The following is a 26,779-nucleotide window of genomic DNA, read 5'->3' as shown; positions in this document are numbered from 1 at the left end:
AACAATACATTTTTATTATTTTTTGACATTTCATCAAAGATGAAGAAGAATATGTATGTCTGGGAATTTACGGCTCTGACGACCGTCATAGGATGGTTCAAGTGATCACTTTACACACGTGTAACATTCACCAATTCTACCCATTATTGACAACCACACCACTCAAATTCTTGGAAGATCTTTATATATGAACCAATTTCGAAACGTTGTTCTAGAGACATCTATCTATTGGTGAGATGATGAGATGTCAAAAAATAATATAAAATAACTCCTATAACTGGAGATAATCCAGATCTCAAAATGTTGTTAATACATACATTTTTAAGTTACACATCTTTATTTACTCGAGTAAATAATGAACTCAAGTAATGATATACTGCATCGAAGAACTGAAATAACGTCTGACGAAATATTTTATTTTACCTAGTAAGAAATTATGAATCATCATCACTCTATAACAAGATTGTCTCGGAATTTATTTATTCAAAATAAATGAGATGAGTAACTCGGAAAAACTTATATAATAATAACTCACGGTTTTCCTCGTATCAATCTACGCAATATTCTAGTCAGTGATCACGTCACAAGATAACACTCAGTATAGTGCCCTATACACCACTACGAGTGGATAAAATAATACGAAATCAAGAAATTCGTTATTAAATTGCTACTGCACAAATTATATTAAAATACTTTACAATAAAGGTATATATCCACTTGTTTTTTTTCAATATAATTTATTCATATTCAAAAGTACCAGTCAGGGTATAAAGTTCCAATATTTCATTACAAATACATATATTGGTTTTACAAGAAGTAATCATGTAATAAGTTTTACATACTTCTTTTTATCAGTCAACGTTTCCCCCCAAATTTAAATGCATACGACATGTCGTTTTTCGCTGTTAAAAAAAAATAACATGCCACCGCACGTGTTTCTACAAATTCCTATAAAGTATCGTTATTGTTTTAATGTATTTTAAACATCATGTATTGCAATGCAAGCTAATATATATTTTATTCCACTGTATTCCTAAATGGAACCATATGGAAATTAGTCATCATCGGCATCAACGTCCAACCAGTTATTAGCGTACTGGTCTTCCTTGAGCTATTCATTGCATAACCTATTAAAGATAAAACATAATTAGGTTTTTTTTTAAAACACAAAGGATATTTTTTGTTAACATACCATCTCGGCTGTCCAAACTCAAAACACAGTAAGGGACATTTTTTTGTAGTACGTTTTTTTCGCAATTTTGGACTAAGTAGATTCTACTTAGTCCAAAAATGCAAAAAAAATTACTACAAAAAAAATGTCCCTTACTGTGTTTTAAGTTTGGACAGCCGGATCTTTCAGTCCTGAGTGATATACAAACGGGTAGAGGCATTTTTAAAAATACCGTTTATGTAGTTTAAAGGGTAATCACAATTTCGTTTGTTTTACATTTTTTAATCGTCATTTAAGGCAGTGCTCCGCAACCGGTGTGCCGCGAGCCGGATACAGGTGTGCCGCGGTCAAATTAATGTATTTGACATTTTATAATTATTCATCATATATTTAATACACAATGACAAGTAAATTTTTATAATTTTGTCTATTTTTCGAAATGTAGTAAAGAATGATTATTAAAACAAAATTACAAGGAGGGTTCATAATGAATTAGGGCTGGGATTCCGGTTCCCTATTCTGGTTTAAACCCTGAACTCAATATACGAATATCTGATACTACCTAATCATGAAAAATGTATGTATGTACATATTGTATTTACACATATTGTGTTGTTTCCAACAGCAAAAATAGGCACCACGGACGTTCATTTAGGATATTTCGAGATAAAACAACTACAATACATATGTATCGAATGTGTCATACATTATGTATACAATCATATTATTTAATGCGAAATTTAGCACAAACCACAGATTTTTAACCGGATGCTGACTCATGTTGGAAGATATTTATCATTTGCTCTAATTCCGATGATAAGAAGTACGAATTTTAACTCATCTCGATGATTTTTAGAATCTAAAGTAAACATAAATGTATAATTAATAGCTATACAGAAGTAGTTATTTCTAATTGATGAAAAATAAAGATGCTTAGAAAATTTTTGGGAAATTCTTCATTTTCATCCAACTAGCCGGAAAATCATTATTAGCCGATCAATCAATTATATAAATACGAAGTCGGTTATGCAGATCACACATTTAAATAACTTATGAATCATCCAAAAGTAATGACCACAAGTTTCACTTCTATAATCAAAACCTTTAGATGTCCAAATGACAGGTTCACAACGAACCTAATAATAAAGACTTACATCATGACAACAATAAGATTGCAAGTAGTGATACTTTTGTGTATAAACCACGTGTAAATTCAGCAGTCAAAACATAAGTTCCTGCCCATCTTTGTAATCAAGGTTGTGCAAAGAAAAAGTTGCGCCCGGGCTTTAAGCTTTAATATGGCGCCCTTACCTATTTCTCCTATATTAATTTCAGTACAAATTTCTTTTAAAGACAACCATTTCAGCACCTGGGAACTACCCAGTCACACGGTGCCTTTTGTGTTCAAAATTTGATTTAATAATAATAATAAAACCCTTATCCGCACCCCAATGGTGCATAGGGCACTGCGTCATATAAACGCAGTGTTATCTTGATCGTTTACACATGAAGGAAAGGTGATCAGCCCTCCGCTTCAGGTACCAGTCCAGGGTAATATTGAATAAATATTACAGTGCAAAAATCACTAATATTTATTTGACCCCCCTGGGAATCGAACCCGGGACCTCCAGAACGGTAGCCGAGCGTGCTGACCAATACACTACGGAGGCGGACAAATTGATTTAATACATTTTAATTTTCAGTCAATTATTAAATTAACCAATTAACTAGCGTGAGTATGGTAAATTAAAAATTAAATGAACTATATTTATGCACGTATTTAGCTGCTGAGTGTTGAATAAACGAGTGTCTCGACAACGTACATGCTTTTCAATTTATAGTAATTGTATGCACGCGCCTTGAATTAGATACTATATGCACAGATAAACACATATTTAATTTGCTTTTCGTGTGAACGTCTAGTTTTAAGCACATGCAATTCAAATTTTACAGTCCTAGATCCGTTCGTACGATAATCAAAAACTATTTTTCTTGAATGTTTTTCGCAGATACTTTGTGGCACATTTTATAAACTTTATAAAATAAAACAACTTTGTTTTAACCACTTTTTATAGGTAAACTTTTTCCAACCGGTTTCAACAAGAACCTTGTCATCATCAGGGTTTATGTACTAATTATAAAACATTGAAATACTCTTTTTTCTTCCTATATAACACTGTAATAATATATAGTTTAGGCAGTTTATATATTTTATATGTCAAAGCTATGTATTAATACTAAGGTAACTCAAGACATAGGGTTTCAATCATTTTATTATTATTACGATTTTTTAAATTTTCAAGTCATAGTCTAGAAATATGTAAGTGTGCGATGTCTATATTTTTATTGCTGTCCAGTTTTATATAAATATTTAAAAGCTTTGCTGAGGTAAGTACTCGATTTAGGGTTATCATATATTCATAAAATCTGGAGCTAAAAGTAAATAAATTCGCGCATGATTGATCTGAGAAAAATTATATCCATGGGTGTTACATCTTCGGACACATTTACATCATTCATCACACATAGGTAGCAGTGCCTTATAATATTTCAAATGCTAACCATAATTCGGAATCTAAATTTAGCTACATCGCATAAGCTACTATCAGTAAACCGGAATTCCATTCACGCTGTAATGTTTGTTTTTGTTAACATTCCTATTTAATAAGCCATATCTTTTTTTTTTGTAATAAAAGTGTAAAAAATACAATATTTTAAAAACTATTGACGCCATCATAACTATTATGTATAAACTAACCAACCTTAACGCATTAAATTAGATCAATGATATTCTATCATTGAATCTGATTATATTATTCGATAAATAATAATTTTAACATCTAAAAAAATCCTATTATTATTTTCCTCAATCAATCAATCAAAACGCGTTTGTTATGACAACATATTGATTGTCATAGTAACGAATATATAAATGGAATTAATCCAAAATGAGGGTATTAGAAACAAAGCAAACTTTTTACCAACTTACTTTTCAGTTGGATATCTAATTATATTGTATTAACTGTTAGCTTGGAAGCGTAACTGAGTATTTTCACCATCATATCGTGGTATATATATATAATATTATACATAGCTATTAAGTATAATATTGTATTTATACTTAAATAAGTATATATATTCCTAAAATTCTAAATGGTGATTGAAAACAAAAGTTCTTATTGTAACGTCTACTCCCAATTATTAATGTCGGTATGGAAAAAATAACTCCTTATAAAAACGGATAATCTATACATACGTACCTAAAAGAGATATAGAGAGTAAGAATATTTAAAAATAACATTAACAATTCCATTTTTTACTGCCCAATTAATATCTAGAAGGCACTGATAGGTAGTCATCATGCTTGACGGGCAAACAGACCAAATTACGTCTGTCTCTGTCTCGCGCATAGTTTTCTTCTCTCTGTAGAAACTCGTCGGTAGGTGGCGGTCTACGCGCCTGCGTGCAGCGAGCTCGGCGTGACGTCACGAAATCGCTCATTGTATTTCTATTCGCCCAATCAATCGCAGTCGCCGACTTTGCGAGAATCACCGCTCTCCGCGATAAGAGAAAAACATAAATTCGAGGTTTTGAATGTTTATTTTGAAGAAAAAAAACGTTGTGTTTATAATGTCGTGACGCGTGCGGAACCCGCGAGCGAGGAATGACAGCGCGTAGTGGTTGGCCATAATAATAAACGGTTCGCGAGGATAGGGATTTGATCGCCGAGGTAGGTGAAAACAATTTATGAATGATTACTGATTTCTTTCATCGCGAGAGATGCTCCCTATCGATCCGAGATGTCTCATTTCCATCGGCGGATAAGAATGGTCACTGGCCGCTAAGTCCGTTGACATTTCCGGGCCGAAGTCAATATATGGGTCGACAGTATTCTTCGCTCAAGACACGTATAATATCTTCAATATTTCGCTTCGTGAAGCAGACAGTTCATTGATCTAGTACCTGCATAATGAAAGTTTCCGCGAATACGATCTCGTAATTAGCGAGTGTAAACGTCCAATTAGAGTATAAACGACTCTCCAACTCATGACATCCCCATAGAAGTTAAAATTAATATTACCAATACAAGACCGAGACTTTGTCGTATTTATGAAAGCTATTTGCTAAAACGATTTTATGCAGCATTCGATAAATAAAAATAATAAACCGCTTCAGTGTCAATTTTGCAGAAATACTCGAATAGAGTTTGCAGACAATGTCATAATTGTGATGGCCAATCCTACAAATTGGGAAAAAATACAAAAAGAATTGAGAGCCATTCACATTCAACTGCATCACATCCGCGAGTTTTTATTTACACACAAAATAATCTTTGTACTTGTAAAAATGCAAACATACTGCCAATAAACTCAAGTGAAAATGATTGTTTTTTGGCAATATAAATGACGTCCGCCAAAGTTCGAACATCTTTCATTATCTTATGTTTTATTTGGTTAAATAATTCGTAGTACAAAATAAAAATTTTGATGTATTTCAATTAACTTGTGAAGGCGTAAATATGACACATAGGTTATGATAATATACAGTTTGGATTAAATTTGCCAATTGCTAACCTGTCAAATATTGTGCTTATTTATTTATTAATTGTATATCATTGGCAGTCGAGCATTGTATGACAACTGTTGATATACTCAATTTCCACAGATAGGAGTTGTGGTTTGCCATATTGAGACAATATAATAAACAAATTAAAACAGTCTAAACACTCTGATAAGGATATATTGTGCATTGATTATCAAAAGCACAAACATATTGGTAACATACAAATATTAAGAAAATGTATTATTAAGAAAATGTGCTTGGTGCAGGAAAGTAACTTATCTAATTTTATAATATTTAGATTGACTTGGCAAGGCTTGCTAAATACGAATAAATAAATATTATATAGTGTGGGACATAAATTAGTATGTTGTGGAATACAAAATCATATAATAAACAAAAAATATTAATTACTAACAAAAAAAATCCTTCTCTAACCCTTTTCCGCACCCCAATGGTGCATAAGGCACTGCATCATATAAATGCAGTGTTATCTGGATTGTCAACATATGAAAGAAAGGTGATCAGTCCTCCGCTTCAGGTACCAGTCCAGGGTAATATTGAATAAATATTAGAGTGAAAAAATCACTTATATTCATTTGACCCCCCCTGAGAGTCGAAGCCGGGACCTCCAGAATGGTAGTTGAGCGTTCTGACCATTTCATTACGGAGGTGGACAAAGAAATAAATAAACCTTGTTTTCTACTCCACTAAGATTGGTGAATTAATAGCGTAATATTGTCAATTCCAGGTACATTTGGCGCATCTCCGGGGTGGATGACCGTGTCTAGCGCGAGTGCGGCGTCCCCGGCCCCCCATGCAGCCGAGCCCCTGGTGCAGTCCGTGCGCACCTTCCTGTCGGCCGAGCCCCGCAAGCCCCCCGCGCCGCCCCCGCCTCCCCGCTCGCCCCCCTCGCCCGCGCCGCACGAGGCGCTCGCGCCCGACCCCGCCTACCTGGACCGCGACGGCACCATCCTGAAGAGAAATGACCTGAACAACAACTCCAAGAACAAGTTCCCCGGAGAGCGCAACGCCAAGGAGAGGCCCGCGGGGCCGGCGGCTAGCGGCGGCGGCGCCATGGCGGGCGCGGCCGAGCGGCTGCAGCGTCAGCCGCTCCTGGCGCGCTGCATCAAGCGGGACACGTGCCTCGCGCTGCCCACCGACGAGTCCGACCCCGACCCCGAGGACGCCGCGCCGCCCGCCAACGGAGACTTCCAGATCGAGATCCCGCCCGCGGGCCGCGAGGAGCGCTTCCCCAAGGAGATCTGGAAGACCGCCGTCTCCTTCTTGTTTCTGTTTGGGTGCGTCACCGTCAACATGCTCTCCTTGTCCGTGACGCACGAGCACGTGCCGGACCGAGCTGTGTACGGGCCTCTGCCCGATGTGTTCCTCGACAATGTAGCGCCCATCGAGTGGGCGCTCTCCGCCTCGGAGATCCTCATAATGTTGTCTACGGCGACTGCCACTGCCGTTATCGTGTTCCACAAACATCGCTTTATCGTGGCGCGCCGCGTGTTCCTGATGGTGGGCCTGCTCTACCTATACCGCTCTCTGACTATGTACGTGACGGTGTTGCCCGTGTCCAGCTCCACTTACTACTGCAGCCCCAAGTCTAACCACACCACGCCGCTGCTCATATTCCAGCGAATGGTGTACCTATTTTCCGGCTTCGGCTTGTCCATAAACGGCAAGCACATCTACTGCGGAGACTCCATCTACAGCGGGCACACGATGATCCTGGTGCTGAGCTACCAGGTGATTGCGGAGTACAGTCCGCGCCGGGGACTGGCGCTGCACTGGGCGGCCGGGGCGGCGGCGCTGGCCGGCGTGCTGCTCATCCTGCTGGCGCACGCGCACTACGTGGTGGACGTGGTGCTGGCGTACTACGTTACCACGCGCCTCTTCTGGACCTACCACACGCTGGCGGCGCGCCCGCAGCGCCAGCCGCAGGCGTACGGCATGATCTCCCGAGAGTGGTGGTTCTTCATATTCAGCTACCTGGAGAAAAATGTGAGAGGGCCCGTGCCCCGACAATACAACTGGCCCCTGCCGTGGCCTAAAGCCAAGCTCTTCAGCCGACTCAGCTAGTGCTGCGGAGAAGACCGCGTCGGAATGGAATGAGCCGACGTTTGAGTGAGCGCACCGGTCCGCACGTGTTACGGTGAATGTACTTTGCGGAGATGCGACAGTGACTATCGGTGCGACCTTCACTAACAGGTATCTAGACTAAGTGCAGAAAGACTAGGTAGTGACCCACTGACCTTCTGAGAATGTCTCTTCAGGACTTGCAGCTCCTTGGGACTCGTTCTGGTGCAGATAGCCAGAGTGAGGGTGTAGTCGAACTGGTGGATGATCAGGTTGAGGTAGACCGTTTCTTCCCAGTCGATGTCCGGATCTCCGATAGGCAACTTCTTCGAATCCTTTCGAAACACATCCACGGATGTCTGCAAAATATTCATATCCGTATGTGTAATGATTTACAATAGTTGTTATATTTTCTGGGTGAATGTGATATACTTTGTTTAATGTTTCATTAGGTATTTATTGCAGCGATTATTGGCTGTGAAAACACGCTTGCCTGTTTTGTTTGGAATGATGGAAGTTATCGAGAACATATGCGTATGGAATGAGATATATAGGTCATATCAATTTTTGCTATGAAAAAGTTTTACTATTAGACTGTTAGATTAGGAACTATTTGTGATGGAGTCATATATTAAGTTGCAAATTCTACTTTATTACCAGCGGAAACATGTGCAGCTACAGTCTTACATATATTCATCTCGCCAAGATACTGGAACTTGCTGCCTACAGAGACCATTCGGTAAAGATTACGTGAACTTGCTCCTCTTTCCATTTGATATTAACTGATAGGTGTAATGGATATATTTTTGTATGTAATAAAATATATAAAGTTAATTGGATGTTGGATATTTGTGAAGCGAGAGATGGTACATATATATGTTGTAGTAGTAAAGGCTTGTTGCGTATATATGGTATATATAAAGAAAGAAGGAATACCTCGTATTTGGGCAGATATCTGGAGGACCCCTTGACATGCTTCTTCCTCACGAAGAACAGCAGGTCGTCGCAGTCGATGGCTTGCTCGTCTTGGAAGAGAAAGTGGCGCACAAACAGATCGGTCCAGTAGGTCGTGCCTTGCAGCACCACGAACCCCGAATCTACCGGTCCACACCAAATAGGATTAGTAACGACAGACCTTAACCTTTCCAATCTCCAAATTGTATTTTACTCTTTTTAAAACTTATACAATCATTTGTATCTCCTATTCCTTCTCGGGTTAGATAAATGTAGCTCGTATTTACCGACGACTATTTTGATTGAGATGTATTTAAATTGAATTGTCTTTGTGTAAATTATTGTATTTTTTTATTACATATCCATCTGAATGGAATAACCTAACTCGTGTATTCTTAAAAGAAAAGTGCCTTTACCGATAAATATAAATGTTGTAAGACTTATCTACCTTTACTGATATGAGGAAGGTGTGTCCCGGCCTTAGCATCCAACTCGCGATATTAATCCTAAATAAAGTAATAAAGATACGTCTATTCTTATAATTATTCTAAACTTCGAGTCTCGAGAGAATCTCCCAACTTGTTGAAATTACACAAATATTGATCTGTAGAAATGTTTGCTTTTGTAACGTGTTATTATTGATCTAGGAATTAATGTTGTAAATCTTTTAAATCGCTATTTTATCTTCAAAATGTTTTTATTGTCTAAACTGAAATCATTTTTATTTACAAATTACATTGATGATATTTTTTTACACAGATTGATCAGAAAATTAAATGATGTCGGACATTTTGATACATAAATGTTAAAAATAGTTATTTGTTATAGATCTTGTAGGTACAATAATTATTCATATATATATATTTATATTGTGAATTGATATATATATACTATATTATATTCTCCTTGAACAAATTTAAAACTTAAGTTTTCTGTTTTGTTTTAATTGACTGTTCTTTATGTAAATAAATGTGTTGAAAATATAATTATTTTTGTTTTAATATCCTTAAAAATTATATTATACAAGTATACTCCATTGATTTGACAATAACAGGTGTAAAAAAGAATTATCAGGTCGCATATAGATTTTGGTGTATGATACATAGAGAAATAAATAAAGAATAGTTTATCAATGCCAGATGTGAATCAAATAACTGAACAAACTATTTTTATGTTTTTATATCAAAATGATTACTTAAATTATTGCAGGCGTAACTACAGGTGAGTTTGGTTTTACTCTAATTTATCTACGCCTGTGGATTACCTACCATTGAAGGAGTTCATATGGTAGCTAATGAAAAATTAAATTTATGAATCCCATGATCTAAATATGAAAGGGAACATAACATGTACAAAACGAGGCTTAAGTCTGGGAACAATAATAAATATAACAATACAAAAATCTGTTCCTTAACACACTAAGGACGGGAAAGGTATTTCTACCCGTTCGGTCGATCGATGCTTGAGGATAGGAAGGGTGTTTTTACCTCCTCGCCAGCCTCAATTCAAAGTCAGAAAAGAAGGAATTATATTATGTTTTTATTTGAATAATATGTACCAATCTCTTTGTTAAGGTCTTAACTATATGTGCACAATTATTAAATCCCGTCTGCAAGCGTAAAAAACACCCGTCCTTAGTATGTTAAAATAAAAATAATACTGGGCCTTAAGACTGGTGAGATTAAATCCATTTATCCTTCAAAAATGTACTCATAATCAAATTCTTAAATCGTTTTTCATGTTAATCTGCAAGAACCAAAATGCTAAAATTTTCTGTCTTTGTATCACTCGGCAGGTGGCCATATAGAGTCTACATATGAGTACATACATATAGACCCCTTCCTGGGAGAATAACGGCATTAAGGGTTACATCTTCTTATGTTGAATAGTGGAAAATGTGTTTCGCTCAAACTAAAGACTTTTTTTGTTACATTAGGGGATACCGGGGTCTGAAGTAATATTTTTTTTACATTTGTGGTTATTGCGCTAATTCTGTATTCTACATATAAAGCTAAATTGATTTATTGTGCTAACAAGTTGCTTTATTAGGAGCATACTATGATTTTCACAATTTGATATATTTATCTAAATAACTATGATTATCCGCTTCTATAGTGTAGTGGTTAGCGCATTGGCTACCATGCTACAGGTCTCGGGTTTGATTTCCAGGTGGGTCAAAATATAATCTAGCGATTTTTCACTAGTGTATTTATTTAATATCACCCTAGACTGGTGCCTGAAACACAGTACTGATCACCTTGCCGTTATCCAATCAACGATCCAGATAAACACTGTCAAAACGTTTAATGCCCTATTCACTGTTCCCTCCAATTAAGGGTTAGAAGAAGAATATAGTACAGTATATTTTTTATTTGCAATTTGCTATCAAAGAGTTTCAGAAAATGTATCGTGTCACTGTTGACTAAAATTTCTGCTCTTAAAATCTTTTTCACATTAATTTTCAAAAGATCGTTTCATTTCACTTCTGGGGTATAATTGCAATGAGAGTGACATGTTAATATGGTTCAATTTACTATAACAGTAACATATGCTTAGCATCAGATCACAGAATATTACATCACCTTAAACACTTAAACTTACTATTTTCAGTACAGTAGAAACACCATTATCTGAATTAATTTAAGGAATAACAGACAGGAGATAATGATATTCGTTTAAATTGTCTCATTTTTGCAGAATAATTTAAATAATACAAAAATATTTTTGAGACGTGAGTCAAATTCTTTCCCTCTCTCGAACCATCTTATACTAACACCTAAGCCTTGAAATGGTTCAGAATATACTTTTTCAAATCTGGATAATCGAGGACCAGCTAATAGAGGTTCTATCCTATTTACAAAAGATTTTCTTCACAACTAAACGTTGTCTCTTAATACAGCTATTCCCAAGCTTTTTGGGCCCAGGCAGATTTTAACCCCGCCTCTATCGCCCAAAATTATATACATATCGCTCACTCCTTTCAACAATGTTACATCAAAAATTGTCAATTTTCAGAATGCCCAAAAAATGTACTATATCCCAGCAAAAGCGGCATATTTTTAACTTAATATTTACCCGCTGCATGGTAGAAAGTGTTGTTTTTGCATTTTGAAGAAAAGGTATTGTTTAATTATTTTTTTAAATTTACAAAATATTTTCAAATGGAGAAAAAACATTCAGGTTTTACCTAAAAAGATCTGTTGCACAGTAATAAGTTCAATACATGGCTCGATATTTATTTTTTATACATTTTATTATATTTTTAAACATCAAAAATGATCTGTTAAGACTGTTTGCCTTTCTACACCTATTAGTGCAGTGATTCCTAAAATGGGTAATATTGCCCCCCCGTGGGCAATTGAAGTCGTTTGATGGACGATTAAGCATTTAATGTGGTTAAGTTAAGCTAAGTTAGTTATAATAGTTAGTTAAAAATGATCTGAAAAATCAAGTTTTTGATTTGTGACGTTGTTGAAAGGGGTGAGCGATATGATAACCCGTTTAACCACATTAAATGCTAAATCGTCCACCAAACGACTTCAATTGCCCACTGGGGGGCAATATTACCCATTTTAGGAATCACTTCACTAATAGGTGTAGAAAGTCAAACAGTCTTAGCACTTATGATGACCAGTGAATGAAAGAACTACAATACAAAGTGGAGCGATGCTGCTAATAGAATGTTTCCATGTTGGAGAATCTACAAAAAATAGTATGTAGACCAGTGGTGTCCAACCTTAAGCATACTACGTGCCAATTTTTCCAGATGAGTTCAGATGCACCATACGACAAAAGCGTTATATTTCTACCTACTTTATGGTTATAAAAGGATAGGGGTAGAATCTGCTTAAGGGAGGAAACGGAATAACTCAAGCCAGCATGCATTGTTTGCAATCATTTGGGCAGGAATGGCAACACCGATTAAAATATTTGTATGTTTGTAAACCTGCCTAAAGTAATGTCACACAAGTTCCATTCTAAGTTTCAGATACCTAAAAGTTGAAATTTTCTAAGGCTGTACTAATAGAACTGAGATCACATTGGTGTTGAAAATATAAAGGGATTCAGTTATGAAGTCTATTTTTAACTCTTTCCTTCAGATGCTAAAAACTTCCGTGCATTCTGGTGATATGTATTTTGTACACCACATGAGAATTTGGTTTAAAAAAACAAGAGTATGCAATGATGCCATTCGCTACTTGTAATCTTATGCGCCATGGTATGGCCACTTCTGGTGTAGACAGTAAATCGCAGTAAAAGGTATATTCACAAAGAATGCAGAAAAACCATTATAGTATTGTTAACTTCTTAAAAGTCTCTCTTTACTACTACTACGGTTAAGCGTATGTATGACAGAGCATGATTATTTACTATATAAATAAAATAAACAGTTCATTATGATGAGGGATCACCGATTTCAGACATGAAAAACTGTATGAAGGAAAATTATATAAAAATAAATAAGATCGTTAGATCACTTTATTTTCAAGATTTTATTCTGTCTAATTATTATAAAATACTAAAGCAACATGGCTATAGCGGAATTTTTAACATGAGTTATAGCGGTTCAAATGTATTTCCTAAAAAGTTTTTTTTTAATAAGCCCTTACCTGCAAAGAATTTATTTATTCAATAGAAAAAAACATTAACGATTCCAGTGATATTGGACTTATTGAAGTGAGTATTGCATGTACCACACAAAACTTAATGAAAAGAGTAAGAAATTAATAACTGCCTTTATTTAGTTCTCTCTCATCTAAGACGTTTGTGAGATATCTAGACTATTAAATTAATTCCCTATGAATGAGGTGATTTTTCAAGTCTTAATAGAAAGCATAAGTAATTACTGCACAGGTGTGTATGTATTGTTTTCTTTTTATGAAAAAAATCCATATCACTAAAACCACTTCTGCACATCATTACCTCCTATAATCAGGTACTCTATTTTCAGGGTACCTAAAATCAGGTACTCTACATGTAACAATACATACAAATATTTTTATTTGTTTTGTTGGTATTACACCATGTAAACAATGAAAAAAAGACAAACATTTCAGCTTGCTTTGTGTATACATATTGTTACCCAGTGTGCACAATATTGATACAAAATATATTAATACCGAAGCTTAATTAATGCTGATAAATCAATTCTTTTTATTGCTAAAAATAGAAGCCATTTTAAAATGCCAGTGATTTTGAGAGGTGATAAATTCGGAGAAGAGGTTAGGTAACAAAATTTGTATTTTCTTGTGGTACGTGGTAAAATCGATCGCCAATAAGAATCAATTGTTTTATTTTAAACAACCAATGCTCGTGCAGTAATTATTCAGTCTGGCCAACCAAAATGGTGGGGTTATAAATTTAAAACGTCATGCAATATTTACAATAAATAATCAATCTTACCATCCTTTAATAGCTGCCGCATTTCCTTCGTGCGTTGAAAGTTTATTTCTTCTAGTAATTGTTCTAAAGCACTGGGTGCTTTCAAAAGCGACGCTGCACAAAAAGCCATTATTTTAGAAGGGCTTGTCAACAACGTGTAATGAAATCAATAATTACCGCGACGTATGAATCATTCCCGTAATTCATAATACCTGGGAAATTTTTAACATCTGCTTAGAACATTATGTTTATGTAATATCATTCAACATTTATTTCCAATAGTGACAAATACATTTTGACAAGACACTGATACTAGCAGTTGGAATGACTCAATATTATAGATAATACAACATGATAACATTATTTTGATTTTTTAAAAGAGCAAAGTATAGATATTAAATATTAATCTCGACTTTGGTTCGTTTGACGGTGAACGACAGATCAGTCTGGCATTTACTTTTACCAACTACACGCTAGCCGCACAACAATCGATTTTCATTTTTTGTGCCACAGTTGCGCGTTTCCTCCGCTAGTGGCGCTATTGCACGGACGAACAGCTGATGAGATTTTAAAAGCAAAGCGCGGAAAATATGTTGTTGGATTATGTTTTTTTTATCGGAAATATTTTTCAATCACAAAAAGCCAGCATCCTAGGCATGCTGCCCCCTACAAATGTTATTTCTTCATTTCATTAAATATTTACAAGCAGCAAATATCGTGTAAAATTTTCAATGTTGTATTTTCATACCCAGTTGCCATCAACCAGAATATAAACAATAATATTTGCACTTGTATTGGTTTAACCATACAACGCTTTGTTAACCCTAAAGTGTTTTCTTTAGAATTTTTCAGATTAACTATGTGCCTACTGGAATATAATAAATATCTACTAATAAACATAGGTACCTATATTTATTATTTTTATTCATAAAACTTTACGGGTAATATTTGAATGTCACTATTTTTGTGCTGCAAATATGTTAGCGCTCATTTTGTATGCTTCATTTACTTTCCCTAATTATCGTCAATTATTTTTGGCCCAAACTGGTGTTTACCAAAAAGATCGCCCTCACACAACAATTTCGAAGAAAACTATTAAATTATTCGGAAAAAACATCTGTATACTATAAATAGTATTGTTTTAAATCTGTAAGTTATTATTTATTATTAACAGCAGTACGTAAGCCAAAATTTTGTTGAATCGCACATCAGCGCGAGGAGTTTAACCAAAATTTAATAAAATAATATTTTAGTTTATAAATATTCCCAGAATACCCCCAAAATCTCATCCACGCAATTTTTCAATGGGCTTATGTCACGATGTTGGATTATTGGCTAATAAATTAATATGAAAAATCACAAGACTATAGATAACATTCTTATTGAAAACTGTAGGGAACTAAGGGAGATATTAATGTTTAAACTTGAGATATTTGAATAAAACGAAATACGTGCGTTCGCATACGTCATCAAATTTCCGTCATCGAACGTTTTATGACGTCCGATGGTTTATTGTCTGTGGTTTATAGAGCTGTAATAGTACATCTATTATGGATTGTAGTACCTATGGATTGTTTGTTTACCACTACACTACCATTTGTGTTATACAAATATGAGGGGAGGGGGGGGGGGTAGGAGGGTGGATCATAGACATCAACAAATCGAGCCGCCAATAATTTAGCAATGACATCAACATTAAAATAACTCCATCGTTTCTGTGACGTCATTCATTGCCAACTTACGAAAATAAAGTTTTTTCGAAAGCGAATTTTCCAATAAAAAAAAAGATGAATGAAAATATTAATAATATCGGCTGTTATAAACACAAAACGAATCTAATACAATCCTTTATAGGTTATTCCTCCCGTCTGACAAAGATCCATTCTTGTTTTTTATCAACGAAAAAAAATATATTTTCCTGAAAGACAAGTAGGATAGAAATTTCTTCTTACCCACGCAATGATTTTAGAAAAGGTGATTAGCAAGGGAATTATCCTGGAAGTTGAATCATTTTTGAATAATCAAGAAAGGATTTTGCGGGCAGACATCCGCCGAGATTCTTCAGTGCTCGTCATCCCTTTTGTCGATTTCTGACCGCATTATTTATGAATTCACTATTGCACGAAGACAGTAAAGTTAGTTAACATTTTTGCATTGATTTGTGAGGTTGTCGAGATATACTTTAAAGATGCTTGTGAATAAATTATATATTTTTACTTTTATGTTAATTCCCGTAAGAGGGATTGATAATTTTCGATTTCCAAGGGAAAGTGTTACTGCAAATCGTTTTGAAAGAGGTATGTTCTTTCTAATGATACCAAAATTATTTATTTTACCTTATGTTTTTCTCATTTATTTCTTTTAAATATGCTTTTTATGCCTATTTCTTTTACCTGTTTATTGTTTTTAACAGGCCAATGTATTAGTTTTGGTTACTTGTCCGCCTCCGTAGTGTAATGGTCAGCACGCTCGGCTACCGTTCTGGAGGTCCCGGGTTCGATTCCCAAGGGGGTAAAATAAATATTGGTGATTTTTTCACTGTAATATTTATTCAATATTACCATGGACTGGTACCTGAAGCGGAGGGCTGATCACCTTTCCCTCATGTGTAAACGATTAAGATAACACTGCGTTAATATGACACAGTGCCCTATGCACCATTGGGGTGCGGATAAGGGTTTTATTATTATTATTATTATTACTTTTAAAAAATCTTTTTTGTAACTTTATTATTTGTGTTCCAGTCTTGTTAACCTTAATCCCATGTCCCAAAATGAGAAATAGAAATTACTCATCGGGAATATTATATATATGACTTATGTTTGTAATATGTTTTGAAAAATAAATCAATAAATATAAATAAATAAATATTTCTAAATGAATAGGGAAAACGTTCAGTCACCTGATCTTCTGATTTTAAAAATATTTCTTTATTAAAAACAAAAATTTCCACGCAATCTTTATTGCCTTGTTCCAACGTTCTCGATTGATACAGTATTTTTTTATGTTTGTTTGAATAATTTGTTTTTGTATCGTTTAATTATTTTTAATTCCATCCTTTTGGAAGCAATGATGTATTTTTTTTTTCTCTAATGAAAATACTCTTTGGGTTATATAAATACTTGCATTTAGTGTTCTCACAATAAAGTTTTATTATCATCTGTTGTATAGAATTTATAGAATATAGATAGTCACAATAAATAAATATCATAAATATAAATTACGTCGAAAGAACGTAGTTTTTCCTGGAATTTAAAAATGTATCGACTTTAAAAAAACGGTAATAGTATTACTAACAATGTATTATCATGAAAGGGATATCTCCAATTTTTAGAAATTTATTTTATTTTTATTTTCAGTAAATAGGCTTCATTCTAGATAAATGTATGTTTTACAATAAGACCCGTTTAACGCTGTTCCAGTATTACGCGGTATTATTGGGATTCCCCGGAATCGTACGTGGTATTAGTATTTTTCCTCATCGGACACGATCAATATTACCCCGATCTGATCCCCGAAGCGTAAGATTGATCGCCTTACCTTCATATGATTAACTTTAAACCTAAAACATTGCATCAATTTCATGCAGTGCCCTATGCACCATTGGGTGAGGGTTAGAAATAGAAAAATAATATTTTATACATTGAAGGAAATTAATATTAAAGTTTTTGAATCATTTTTTTTTTATAAATAAACCATCTCAAATATAAAAATTACAATTTCACAACACATCCTTTCCGAAAAAAAGATTGTTACAATTATTGTTACGTGTAAACCCAATCATGAGCTATGTTTTTATCAATCTACAATACTTTATTTTTCTTTGTTTTTGTTTTAATTTTATGATAGATTTAAACTGAAAGAATATAATAGTTTTGTAAATTTTTTAATGTTCAAAATCAGTTTTCTATTATAACGTTTTACTACTATATATTTTTATATTATGCGACATTGGCGCCTCCTGGAAATTCTCTAGATAAGTTTCTCGTAAGTATATTTACAATACGTACATTAAATTCCTTGATATTCTTTGAGTTCCAATGAAAATCGTTTTACACTAGTAGTCTAATACGCTACAAAAAATCCTTAATTCCCCATCGTAAACTTTGCGGTCTTTATAGTTTATAGTAGTGACACATTTGTAATTATAAGTTGACGCGCACTGCGGGAACAAAAATAAAATGATACTTGTCGATAAGAATTTTCGCGAATTTTGCAAAATCTAAAAGAGATTCTAAGAAAATATTTTAATTCCATTAATGGATTCAGTAGTTACTTTGTGGTAATTTCTATTAATTTTATCTTCCTTTTACATTATTTCTAAAAAATCTACTGTGACACGTGTTTCGATGCATTCTGTATTATTCATACGGTGTTTGAAAATGCAGAATGCATCGAAATACGTGTCACAATGTATTAAAAAATTGTGGTTTTTATCAAGGAAAACTTAAATTAAAAACATAGATACTCTTGTATTAAAATATGTCAAGTTCGATATTTCTTACAAGTGAAAATACCCTATTTATAATACGCATTTAAAAAAACAGTGGTTAGGTTAGGTTAGGATAGGAAATTGAGAATTTAAAATATGATTGTCTTTGTAGATTACGTTCATATGAATAGTATATTTTTATTCGTATCTACCTATATATTTTAAAATACATAAACAATTGAAAGGTAACTATGAAAAAAATACTGGAATAAACTAATCACAATTAAGTCAAAGAGAAAAATCGATTTTATTATCTAATAAGAAATTTATTATCAATAAGTTTCTTATTAAATAATAAATTAACTTTGAATGACTATTTTAAATGACTTTGAAAATATATTTGAATTATTTCTAGGACAATGTTGGTCGCAAATGGCACAACTGAACACTGTCATGAGGCAGGCGACATGCAAGCCTCGGGATACTATGGTCGACGTTATCTCGGAGGCAGCCAACATAATGGTAAATAATAATAAAAATAAATATCCAATAGAAGTATACTTAACTTTCAATTATCTGAGGTCACATTAAACAAGTCTCAAAATAACTGGGATACAATAAAGTTTGATTGAAAATAATTGAGGTCTACTATGCTAAGTTAGTCCGCCTCCGTAGTGTAATGGTCAGCACGCTCGGCTACCGTTCTGGAGGTCCCGGGTTCGATTCCCAAGGGGGGTAAAAATAAATATAAGTGATTTTTTCACTGTGATATTTATTCAATATTACCATGGACTGGTACCTGAAGCGGAGGGCTGATCACCTTTCCTTCATGTGTAAAACGATCATGATAACACTGCGTTTATAAGACACAGTGCCCTATGCACCATTGGGGTGCGGATAAGGGTTTTATTATTATTTATTATTACTATGCTAAACTCAGTTAAGTCCAATTTTGTCATTAATTGATTCTGCAGTCACTTTGTGGTATCTATCCATTTTTAATTTAAGTTTCACTTGGTAAATACCACTATTTTTTTAATCTACTGTGACACATGTTTTTATGCATTCCGTTTCATTTTCAAACACCCGAAAATGATGCGGAATGCATCAAAATAAGTGTCACAATAGATTTTAAGAAACAGTGGTGTTTACTATGTAAAAATTAAACTAAAAAAGTTCACTTCTCTCTGAAATAAAGCTTTCTGTGATGCCTCTGGCTATTTATGGTGAAAAAATGTTAATTAATTAATTAATTATGGTTTATGTTAAAAAAATTAGATGCTATAGTTCCATATATTTTTTTAAATTGAAGTAAATTACTCGTACACATTACCAGTGTGTGAGTTACACAAACTAGTACAAGTATGTGTATGCGACCCTGGGTGCCCTTGCTATGCTAAGCATGAGAGGCCTCAATTATATTCACCGCATTGATTAACAAATTTCACTTCTTGCAGATTTTCCCGAACAAAGTTGCCGTAAAGAGGTGTGATGGAGGATCGTGCTATGGTCAATCATCTTGTCTGCCATTGGAAGTAAAGGAAGTTCCTTTTGCTGTAAGTATGACATTAAAGACATGTGATAAAAAAGAGTTCTCAAACTAATCCTGTATTTTGCATACATTTTGCATGCATTACACTATGTATTATCATAATTTAATTAATGAATAAATTATAAATTTTCCTCACATTCTTCACAATTCCAGGGTACAAAATGAACCTTCTCTGAAAACCTTAAAAAAAACATCTCTTAAATTCCCACCTTAGGAGGGACTGACCGGAGCATTTCGTCGTAACGTAATGTCATAATGTCGCTCGCGGCGAGCGCTCCGACTATAGATGGAGCGCTCGGCTCGCTGTACTGACTATACGAATGCTCGCATCGTAACGTGTTACGTTACGACAAAATGGCTCCGGTCAGTCCCTACCATTAGACATTATAATTTTTCATTAGAATACTAAATATCCATCTTATCATTCCCTATATTTGAATTTTCTCCCTCTTTCCCCCCATTTATCATGTTACTAAACATTATTGTGTGAGAAAAACAAAGAGTTTGCAAAAAAAATATTTGAAATTAAAATTATATTATTTCTGACAACAGCACTTTATTAAAAAGTATAATCAATTTTAATCGCTGCTTGGTGCGATGCATTATATCAATATTACTATTTTTAGGTGCTCTTTACTGTAAAACTTGTAACAAATTGTTGGCTTAGTTCATATTTAAGCTTACTGCTTCTAAACTTATTTTTCAGGAGAGAATAAAAACATTATAATTAACCCTCAAACAGAATTGATCAATTACAAAAATATAGGTACATAGAAAAATAGTAAAGTGTGATTTTGAAATTTATGAACAAAAATGTCTTTACTCTCTCTTGTGTAAGTAAGTCATATGGAGCTTTAAAGATAAAGTTGGCAATGCTATCCTAAGTTGGTATCTTCAGTATAAGATTGATTATTTAAATTTTAAATTTTACATCATGAATACCACTATTTCTTCAAATGTATTGTGACACTATTTCGATGCAGCCAAACACTGATAATGGTGTTTGAAAATGATGTATTTAAACATGCGTCATAATATATTTGAAGAAATAGCGGTATTTACTGTTAAAATTTAAATTAAAAATGGATAAATATTATTACAAAGTGACTACCAAATCAATTAATGAAAAGATAAGATTGATTGATAACCCTGCTTTTATGATAAGATTATTTTACTGGTTTAGTGCTTTATGCATCTTTACTTTTGGATAAATAAAAAAAATAATACAATGACAATTAAAAATCTTTTTTTTGTGTATATTTTAGGTACGAAAGCATGATTTCAGTACAGGCCGAGAAACTTGCGGCGTTGTGTATGTCAAGGAACATAAAAGTTGCAAGTGCGGCTGTTCCGTGATGGCTCATCACTGCACACAGAAACAGGAGTACAGGCATCGGGAGTGTATGTGTCAGTGTCTCAACTTGGATGAGAAAGAAGCCTGCTTGGATGAGGTAAGTTTATCCTTTACCTAGTTGCATAGCCAACATTCAGTCTGAACATTTCCGTGTTGAAACCACATTGTTGGGCTAAAAACTGCAAGGAGTTCATGGTCCATATTAGCATACAAACATCGAGTACCTGTACATCGGGTGGATATTGGTTCACTCAATATTGATTTACAAATAAATCGTTCACATAACTAACTAACTAACTAGCCATCACACCGCTTCCTCCCCACTGTCTTTGCAAACATTCTTCACCTCTTCTACATTCATATGCATCTCCTCATACATACCGGACGATTATTACAACTCTTGACCCGGCCGCTTTCACGTGTTTGACATACCTAATTGTGCCAAGTTTTCCTCGGTCTTCTCCTGCTTCTTTTTCCAACTACATTCTCATAAATTTATCGTTCACATTATTATTGTAATTAATTTTTAGTTTTATAAATAAATGTTCTTCATGCTAAATGTCCAGCACCTCTTATCGTTAAACTCTTCAAAGATCAATAATTAAATATTTATTATTGCTTTAGCACTTGAAAACATATAACAAAAACATTTGAGTCACTAAAAAGTGTTAATTTTAATCATAACAAAAAATACTAGTTGTTTGTAGCATGTTTCTCTTTGCCAAAAAAATGTTCAGTTCATTTTAAAACTATTTATTTTTCAAAGGCTTTCTTATATATTTAAGATGATAATTTTATTTACATTTGCAGATAGTTATTTTGTCATCATAATATTTTCAAATAAGGTTCAAAGTAGACAAACCAAATGAATATTATTTTGGTGAATACATATCGCTCACTCCTTTCAAGAACGTCATAAATCAAAAATCGTCAATTTTCAGTTGTGCATGTTTTCGGAATGCCCAGAAAATGTACTATATCCCAGCGAAAGCGGCATATTTTTAACTTAATATTTACCCGCTATAGGGCAGAAAGTGTCGTTTTTGCATTTTGAAGAAAAGGTATTGTTTAATTGTTTTTTTAAATATACTAAATGTTTTTCAAATGGTGAAAAAACCTTCAGGTTTTGCCTAAAAAGATCTGTTGCACAGTAAAAAGTTCAATAAGTGGCTTGATATTTATTTTTAATACATTGTTTTATATTTTTAAACCTTAAAAACGTTCTCCTGAAAAATCACGTTTTTTGATTTATGACGTTCTTGAAAGGAGTGAGCGATATGACTTAGTAGAAAATTAAATCCTAAATATTATTTTTTTGTTGCTGTATTTACAGGGAAAAGTTTGGGATCCCCGAACATGCAACTGTATGTGTAAAGAAATGTACCCAGAATGCAGTACGGGCACTGAGTGGGTTCCCAGTATGTGCAAGTAAGTTATTAACATATTTATATTTTGCCAAATAACTAATCGTTTAAAAATCGCTTTTATAAAAAATATATTTCTGCACCAAAGAACATTTTGATTCTACCCTTTTCATTTTAAAATCTGTGTACTAAAGTATGTATTTTTTAGTTTGAGTGATTTTTTTACTTTCCTATATGTATTCTCATACCTTTTACTTGACCAGATTTTTTTGACACAAGTATTGTAGTATACATTTTTATTGTTAGTTATATTTACTTCGTCCGCCTCCGTAGTGTAATGGTCAGCATGCTCGGCTGCCGTACTGGAGGTCCCGGGTTCGATTCCCAGGGGGGGAAATAAATATAAGTGATTTTTTTCACTCTAACATTAATTTAATATTACCCTGGACTAGTACCTGAAGCGGAGGGCTGATCACCTTTCCTTCGTGTGTTAACGATCAAGATAACACTGCGTTTATATGATGCAGTGCCCTATGCACCACTGGGATGTGGATAAGGGTTTAAATATATGTAGTTGCAAAACACTAAAAAAATATATTTAATATATATATATATATATATATATATATATATATATATATATATATATATATATATATATATATATATATATATATATATATATATATATATATATATATATATATATATATATATATATATATATATATATATATATATATATATATATATAAATATTTATGTAAAACTTCAAAAGAAAATAAATTATGGTAATTTTTATCTCAATTTATATAACCTTTGATAACACAAACCACAAGTTTTGTGATTTCTTGGAATTACTTTTAAAAGGCTATTTATAGTAAAATTCGGGAATAATGACGTGAAAAGAAAGGGAGTCTTATGGTAATTTTTATTTATCATAAGGAATATACTGGTATTTTTTTACTAAGAATTTTTTTCAGTATTAATCATCAGTTAAGTGATGTTTCCTTTTCTTATTTGAAGAAAAAAGACACCAAAATAGTAATTTCACAGTCCACTAGTCAGTGCTCTGCAACCTTTTCTCACTTACGACACACTAAAATTCCTCCTAGTACATATTCCGCGGCACACCAAACGCTTAAGTACATAGACCATTGAAAAATGATTTAATTTTAGTAATTATTATCTGCCTCTGTAGTGTAATGGTCAGCACGCTCAGCTACCGTTCTGGAGGTCCCGGGTTCGATTACCAGGAGGGGGGGTCAAATAAATATAAAGATTTTTTCAGTCTAATATTTATTCAATACTACCCTGGCCTGGTACCCGAAGCGGAGGGCTAATCACCTTTCCTTCATGTGTTAACCATCAAGATAACACTGCGTTTATATGATGCAGTGCCCTATGCACCATTGGGGTGCAGATAAAGGTTGAGAAAGAGAGAATTATTATATCTTACATTTTGAAAAACAGACAATATTATGAAAAATAATTTGTCATCGTGTATTAAATACATAATGAAAAATTGTAAAATGTCATATACATTGAATTTGATCGCGGCACACCTGTATCCGGCTCACGACAAACACCAGTGTGCCACGGCACACCGGCCGCGGAGCACTGCACTAGTGTACAGAGAATGAATATAACTATTCTTTATAAAACAGCAAATAAACATTGTAGCCTGGCTAAAGTATGTGCTTTGTATTGCACTTTTTATGCAGACTATGTGCGCAAGAAAGCAGGTGTATTTGTGGATGACAAAACTGTAGTTTGCACATATGTAGAATGATATATATGCATATGTAAATGAGAACACACAGAATGGCATACACCTAAACACACCGAAAAAAGCAATAAGTTTTTGCAGATTTTTTTTATGACTAAAAGAGAAAGAACACTGATTTCACTGCTATAATTTAAAGAATGAAATATTTTAACATGTTTAAAAAATTATAAACAATATACTTTTTACCCATTTGTAAAATATTATGTAAAGAAATAGAATAATTATTGATAAAGGCAGTGTCAATGCAGTCATAAGTTATGTGGGCGTCTGGCCACGCCATTTGGTGTTGTCAGGTTGACAACACTGAATTATACGAATTCGCCACGGAGATTCCCGAGCAGATTCAACAAAAGCGGCCAACCGAGGCGCGACGACCGAGATTCGCTGTATCGCTTGATTGCTGAAGGACGTATATTTTAGCTTCATATTTAATTCAAAGTTCCATAATCAATTAGATAAATTATAATAGTTAATATCAATAGTAATTAAAGTGTAAAAATTTATATCAATAAACCAACTGTAAGTAAGCACTCTTTAAATATCCTATTCTGGCTCCCCGTTTCAATAACACACACACCGGGTCTTCCAAACTTACATCAAAATACTCTAACAAGCATTAAGGCTAAAGTTACTTGTACTTTTTCATACCCTCAAATAACTTTGTTTACTTGTTGAATCTTGGTAATATTAATCATCCTTTGTCTTTTCCAGATGTAAGAGAATAATGATGGAGGAACCCAATGAAGTATTTGAAACTGATTACCGTTATTTCTTTTAAGAAAGCCATTGTGGTTCTTGATGACGGTAGAAAATTCTGTTATGAAATCAAATAAGTATTATAATATTGTTGAAATAAAACCAGTGCCTTATTTTTTATGTTAGTATAATTATTATAAAAAACAGTACAAATATTGAATTTTTTAAAAAAGGTATTCAGTTATATTAAAATTATATTACATAATGCAATATGCATATATGTAGCATAAAAATAAGTTAAGTGTTACAAGAACATAAGTTATTTAAAGAAGTTTTTTTAAAGATAATTTTGTAAATAAATATATATAAAAAGTATGGAGAAAGTGAACAAACAAATACATTAATAAAATGTATATTAATAATTTAAAAATAACTTACACTCACCTCTTCACTATAATAATAAAAATCAGACCATACTTATTTTGTCTTGTGCTTTGGACATTTTGTTTTATGTTATTAAGATTCCAGTATTCCAAAAATTAACATTTTTTTGTTTGTTTTTTAAGCAATATTAAAGATGCTGTAGTTTTTTTTCTTACAATATATTATAGTGTTACTATCCTTATTATATATTTGTTTGGCAGTTTTATTTTTTGAGACTAAAACACTAGATATTGCTATATCGATGCAAAAATAACACAACTTGAAAATTGCTGTGGTAGTGGTCCTTTCATTAGTCAAAAAATATTGAAGATTTAATAACATTTATGCAATATATTTAATTTCTCTTCTTCTCCGTCTTAATCCTCATTGCTGAGGGTTGTGACCCTTGCAGAAGCATAATAAGTAAACCATAATTAAGATGTATTGAAGGAGAGATATAATGATGTTTGGATGGTTGGTATATTGTATACATGTATAGTCAAGCAAAAAGTAGTCCAAGTTTTTTTTTGCAGCCCTTTTTATTGCTTTGTGGACATTTAAATACTTTTTTTCTGTGGATTAAGTAAATTAAATAATATATTATGAGGTAGACTATATAGAAAAAATTAGAAGACTCCGGCAATCGTATATTTTAAAAAAAATATTTAAATCATTCAGAATTCATAAATTCACTCATGAAAGAATATAAATTAACATTTATTTATAATTATTAATGTTCATAATGAATATAATTTTCAATCACATCGTATTCGGCAATTTTCCAGCAAGTAAAACAGCGTTTCTAGAAAAGTAGAAATGCTTTGGAAGTGTGGTCCCGTGAGTTCACAGACTCTGAGTTGGATGTTTTATGTTTTTTTAAAACAAAAGCCGCTTAGGTTTATCCGAAAACAATATTAAATTGAAAAAGTTGCGTATATTGTAAGAACACAAATAATCTTTTTTTCTTTAAAAAAATGTAAAAGTAATTTACAATCTCTTTCAATCAGTTAAAATTAA

The 26,779-nt window shown here is 33.4% G+C and overlaps 3 protein-coding genes across 11 annotated transcripts in view; 2 read left to right on the top strand and 1 right to left on the bottom strand.

The window, feature by feature from the left end:
• Positions 1 to 7,996, top strand: part of LOC148308439 (phosphatidylcholine:ceramide cholinephosphotransferase 2-like) — a 129,124-nt gene extending 121,128 nt beyond the window's left edge. For 2 of the 4 annotated variants that reach the window (XM_088261763.1, XM_088261764.1), the window contains one exon: positions 6,483 to 7,996. In XM_088261763.1, the coding sequence (XP_088117889.1) occupies positions 6,483 to 7,819 (1,337 nt within the window). In that variant the 3' untranslated portion in view covers positions 7,820 to 7,996. Of the gene's footprint in view, positions 1 to 4,668; positions 4,906 to 6,482 lie in introns of those variants that run through there. The other 2 variants (XM_088261765.1, XM_088261766.1) reach the window with 2 other exon arrangements.
• LOC148308438 (uncharacterized protein KIAA0930 homolog) overlaps positions 1 to 14,638 on the bottom strand; it is a 52,794-nt gene extending 38,156 nt beyond the window's left edge. For both annotated transcript variants that reach the window (XM_088261760.1, XM_088261758.1), the window contains exons 1-3: positions 14,174 to 14,638; positions 8,753 to 8,913; positions 7,993 to 8,175 (exon numbers count right to left, since the gene is read on the bottom strand). In XM_088261760.1, the coding sequence (XP_088117886.1) occupies positions 7,993 to 8,175; positions 8,753 to 8,913; positions 14,174 to 14,282 (453 nt within the window). In that variant the 5' untranslated portion in view covers positions 14,283 to 14,638. The remainder of the gene's footprint in view (positions 1 to 7,992; positions 8,176 to 8,752; positions 8,914 to 14,173) is intronic.
• Positions 13,814 to 25,971, top strand: LOC148308437 (vascular endothelial growth factor A-like). 5 transcript variants are annotated; one of them, XM_088261769.1, is made up of 7 exons: positions 13,814 to 13,997; positions 14,995 to 15,054; positions 19,000 to 19,106; positions 20,042 to 20,140; positions 21,402 to 21,587; positions 22,824 to 22,918; positions 25,355 to 25,971. In XM_088261769.1, exons 2-7 carry the CDS (start codon positions 15,012 to 15,014, stop codon positions 25,419 to 25,421), a joined length of 597 nt encoding a protein of 198 aa, XP_088117895.1. In that variant the 5' UTR covers positions 13,814 to 13,997; positions 14,995 to 15,011; the 3' UTR covers positions 25,422 to 25,971. The 5 variants fall into 5 exon arrangements, with proteins under 5 accessions (XP_088117895.1, XP_088117898.1, XP_088117896.1 ...); XM_088261771.1 differs by having other exon boundaries at positions 13,934 to 13,997; positions 14,995 to 15,050; XM_088261772.1 differs by lacking the exon at positions 14,995 to 15,054 and having other exon boundaries at positions 13,814 to 13,992.
• The last annotated feature ends 808 nt before the right edge of the window (positions 25,972 to 26,779 follow it).

Source organism: Brachycentrus maculatus, unplaced genomic scaffold (assembly GCF_059751285.1).
Source record: "Brachycentrus maculatus isolate JH-2025_06_01 unplaced genomic scaffold, ASM5975128v1 h1tg000166l, whole genome shotgun sequence".
Lineage (NCBI taxonomy): Eukaryota > Metazoa > Arthropoda > Insecta > Trichoptera > Brachycentridae > Brachycentrus > Brachycentrus maculatus.
Note: the sequence above shows the minus strand (reverse complement) of the source record. Positions and strands in the feature narration are given on the sequence as shown.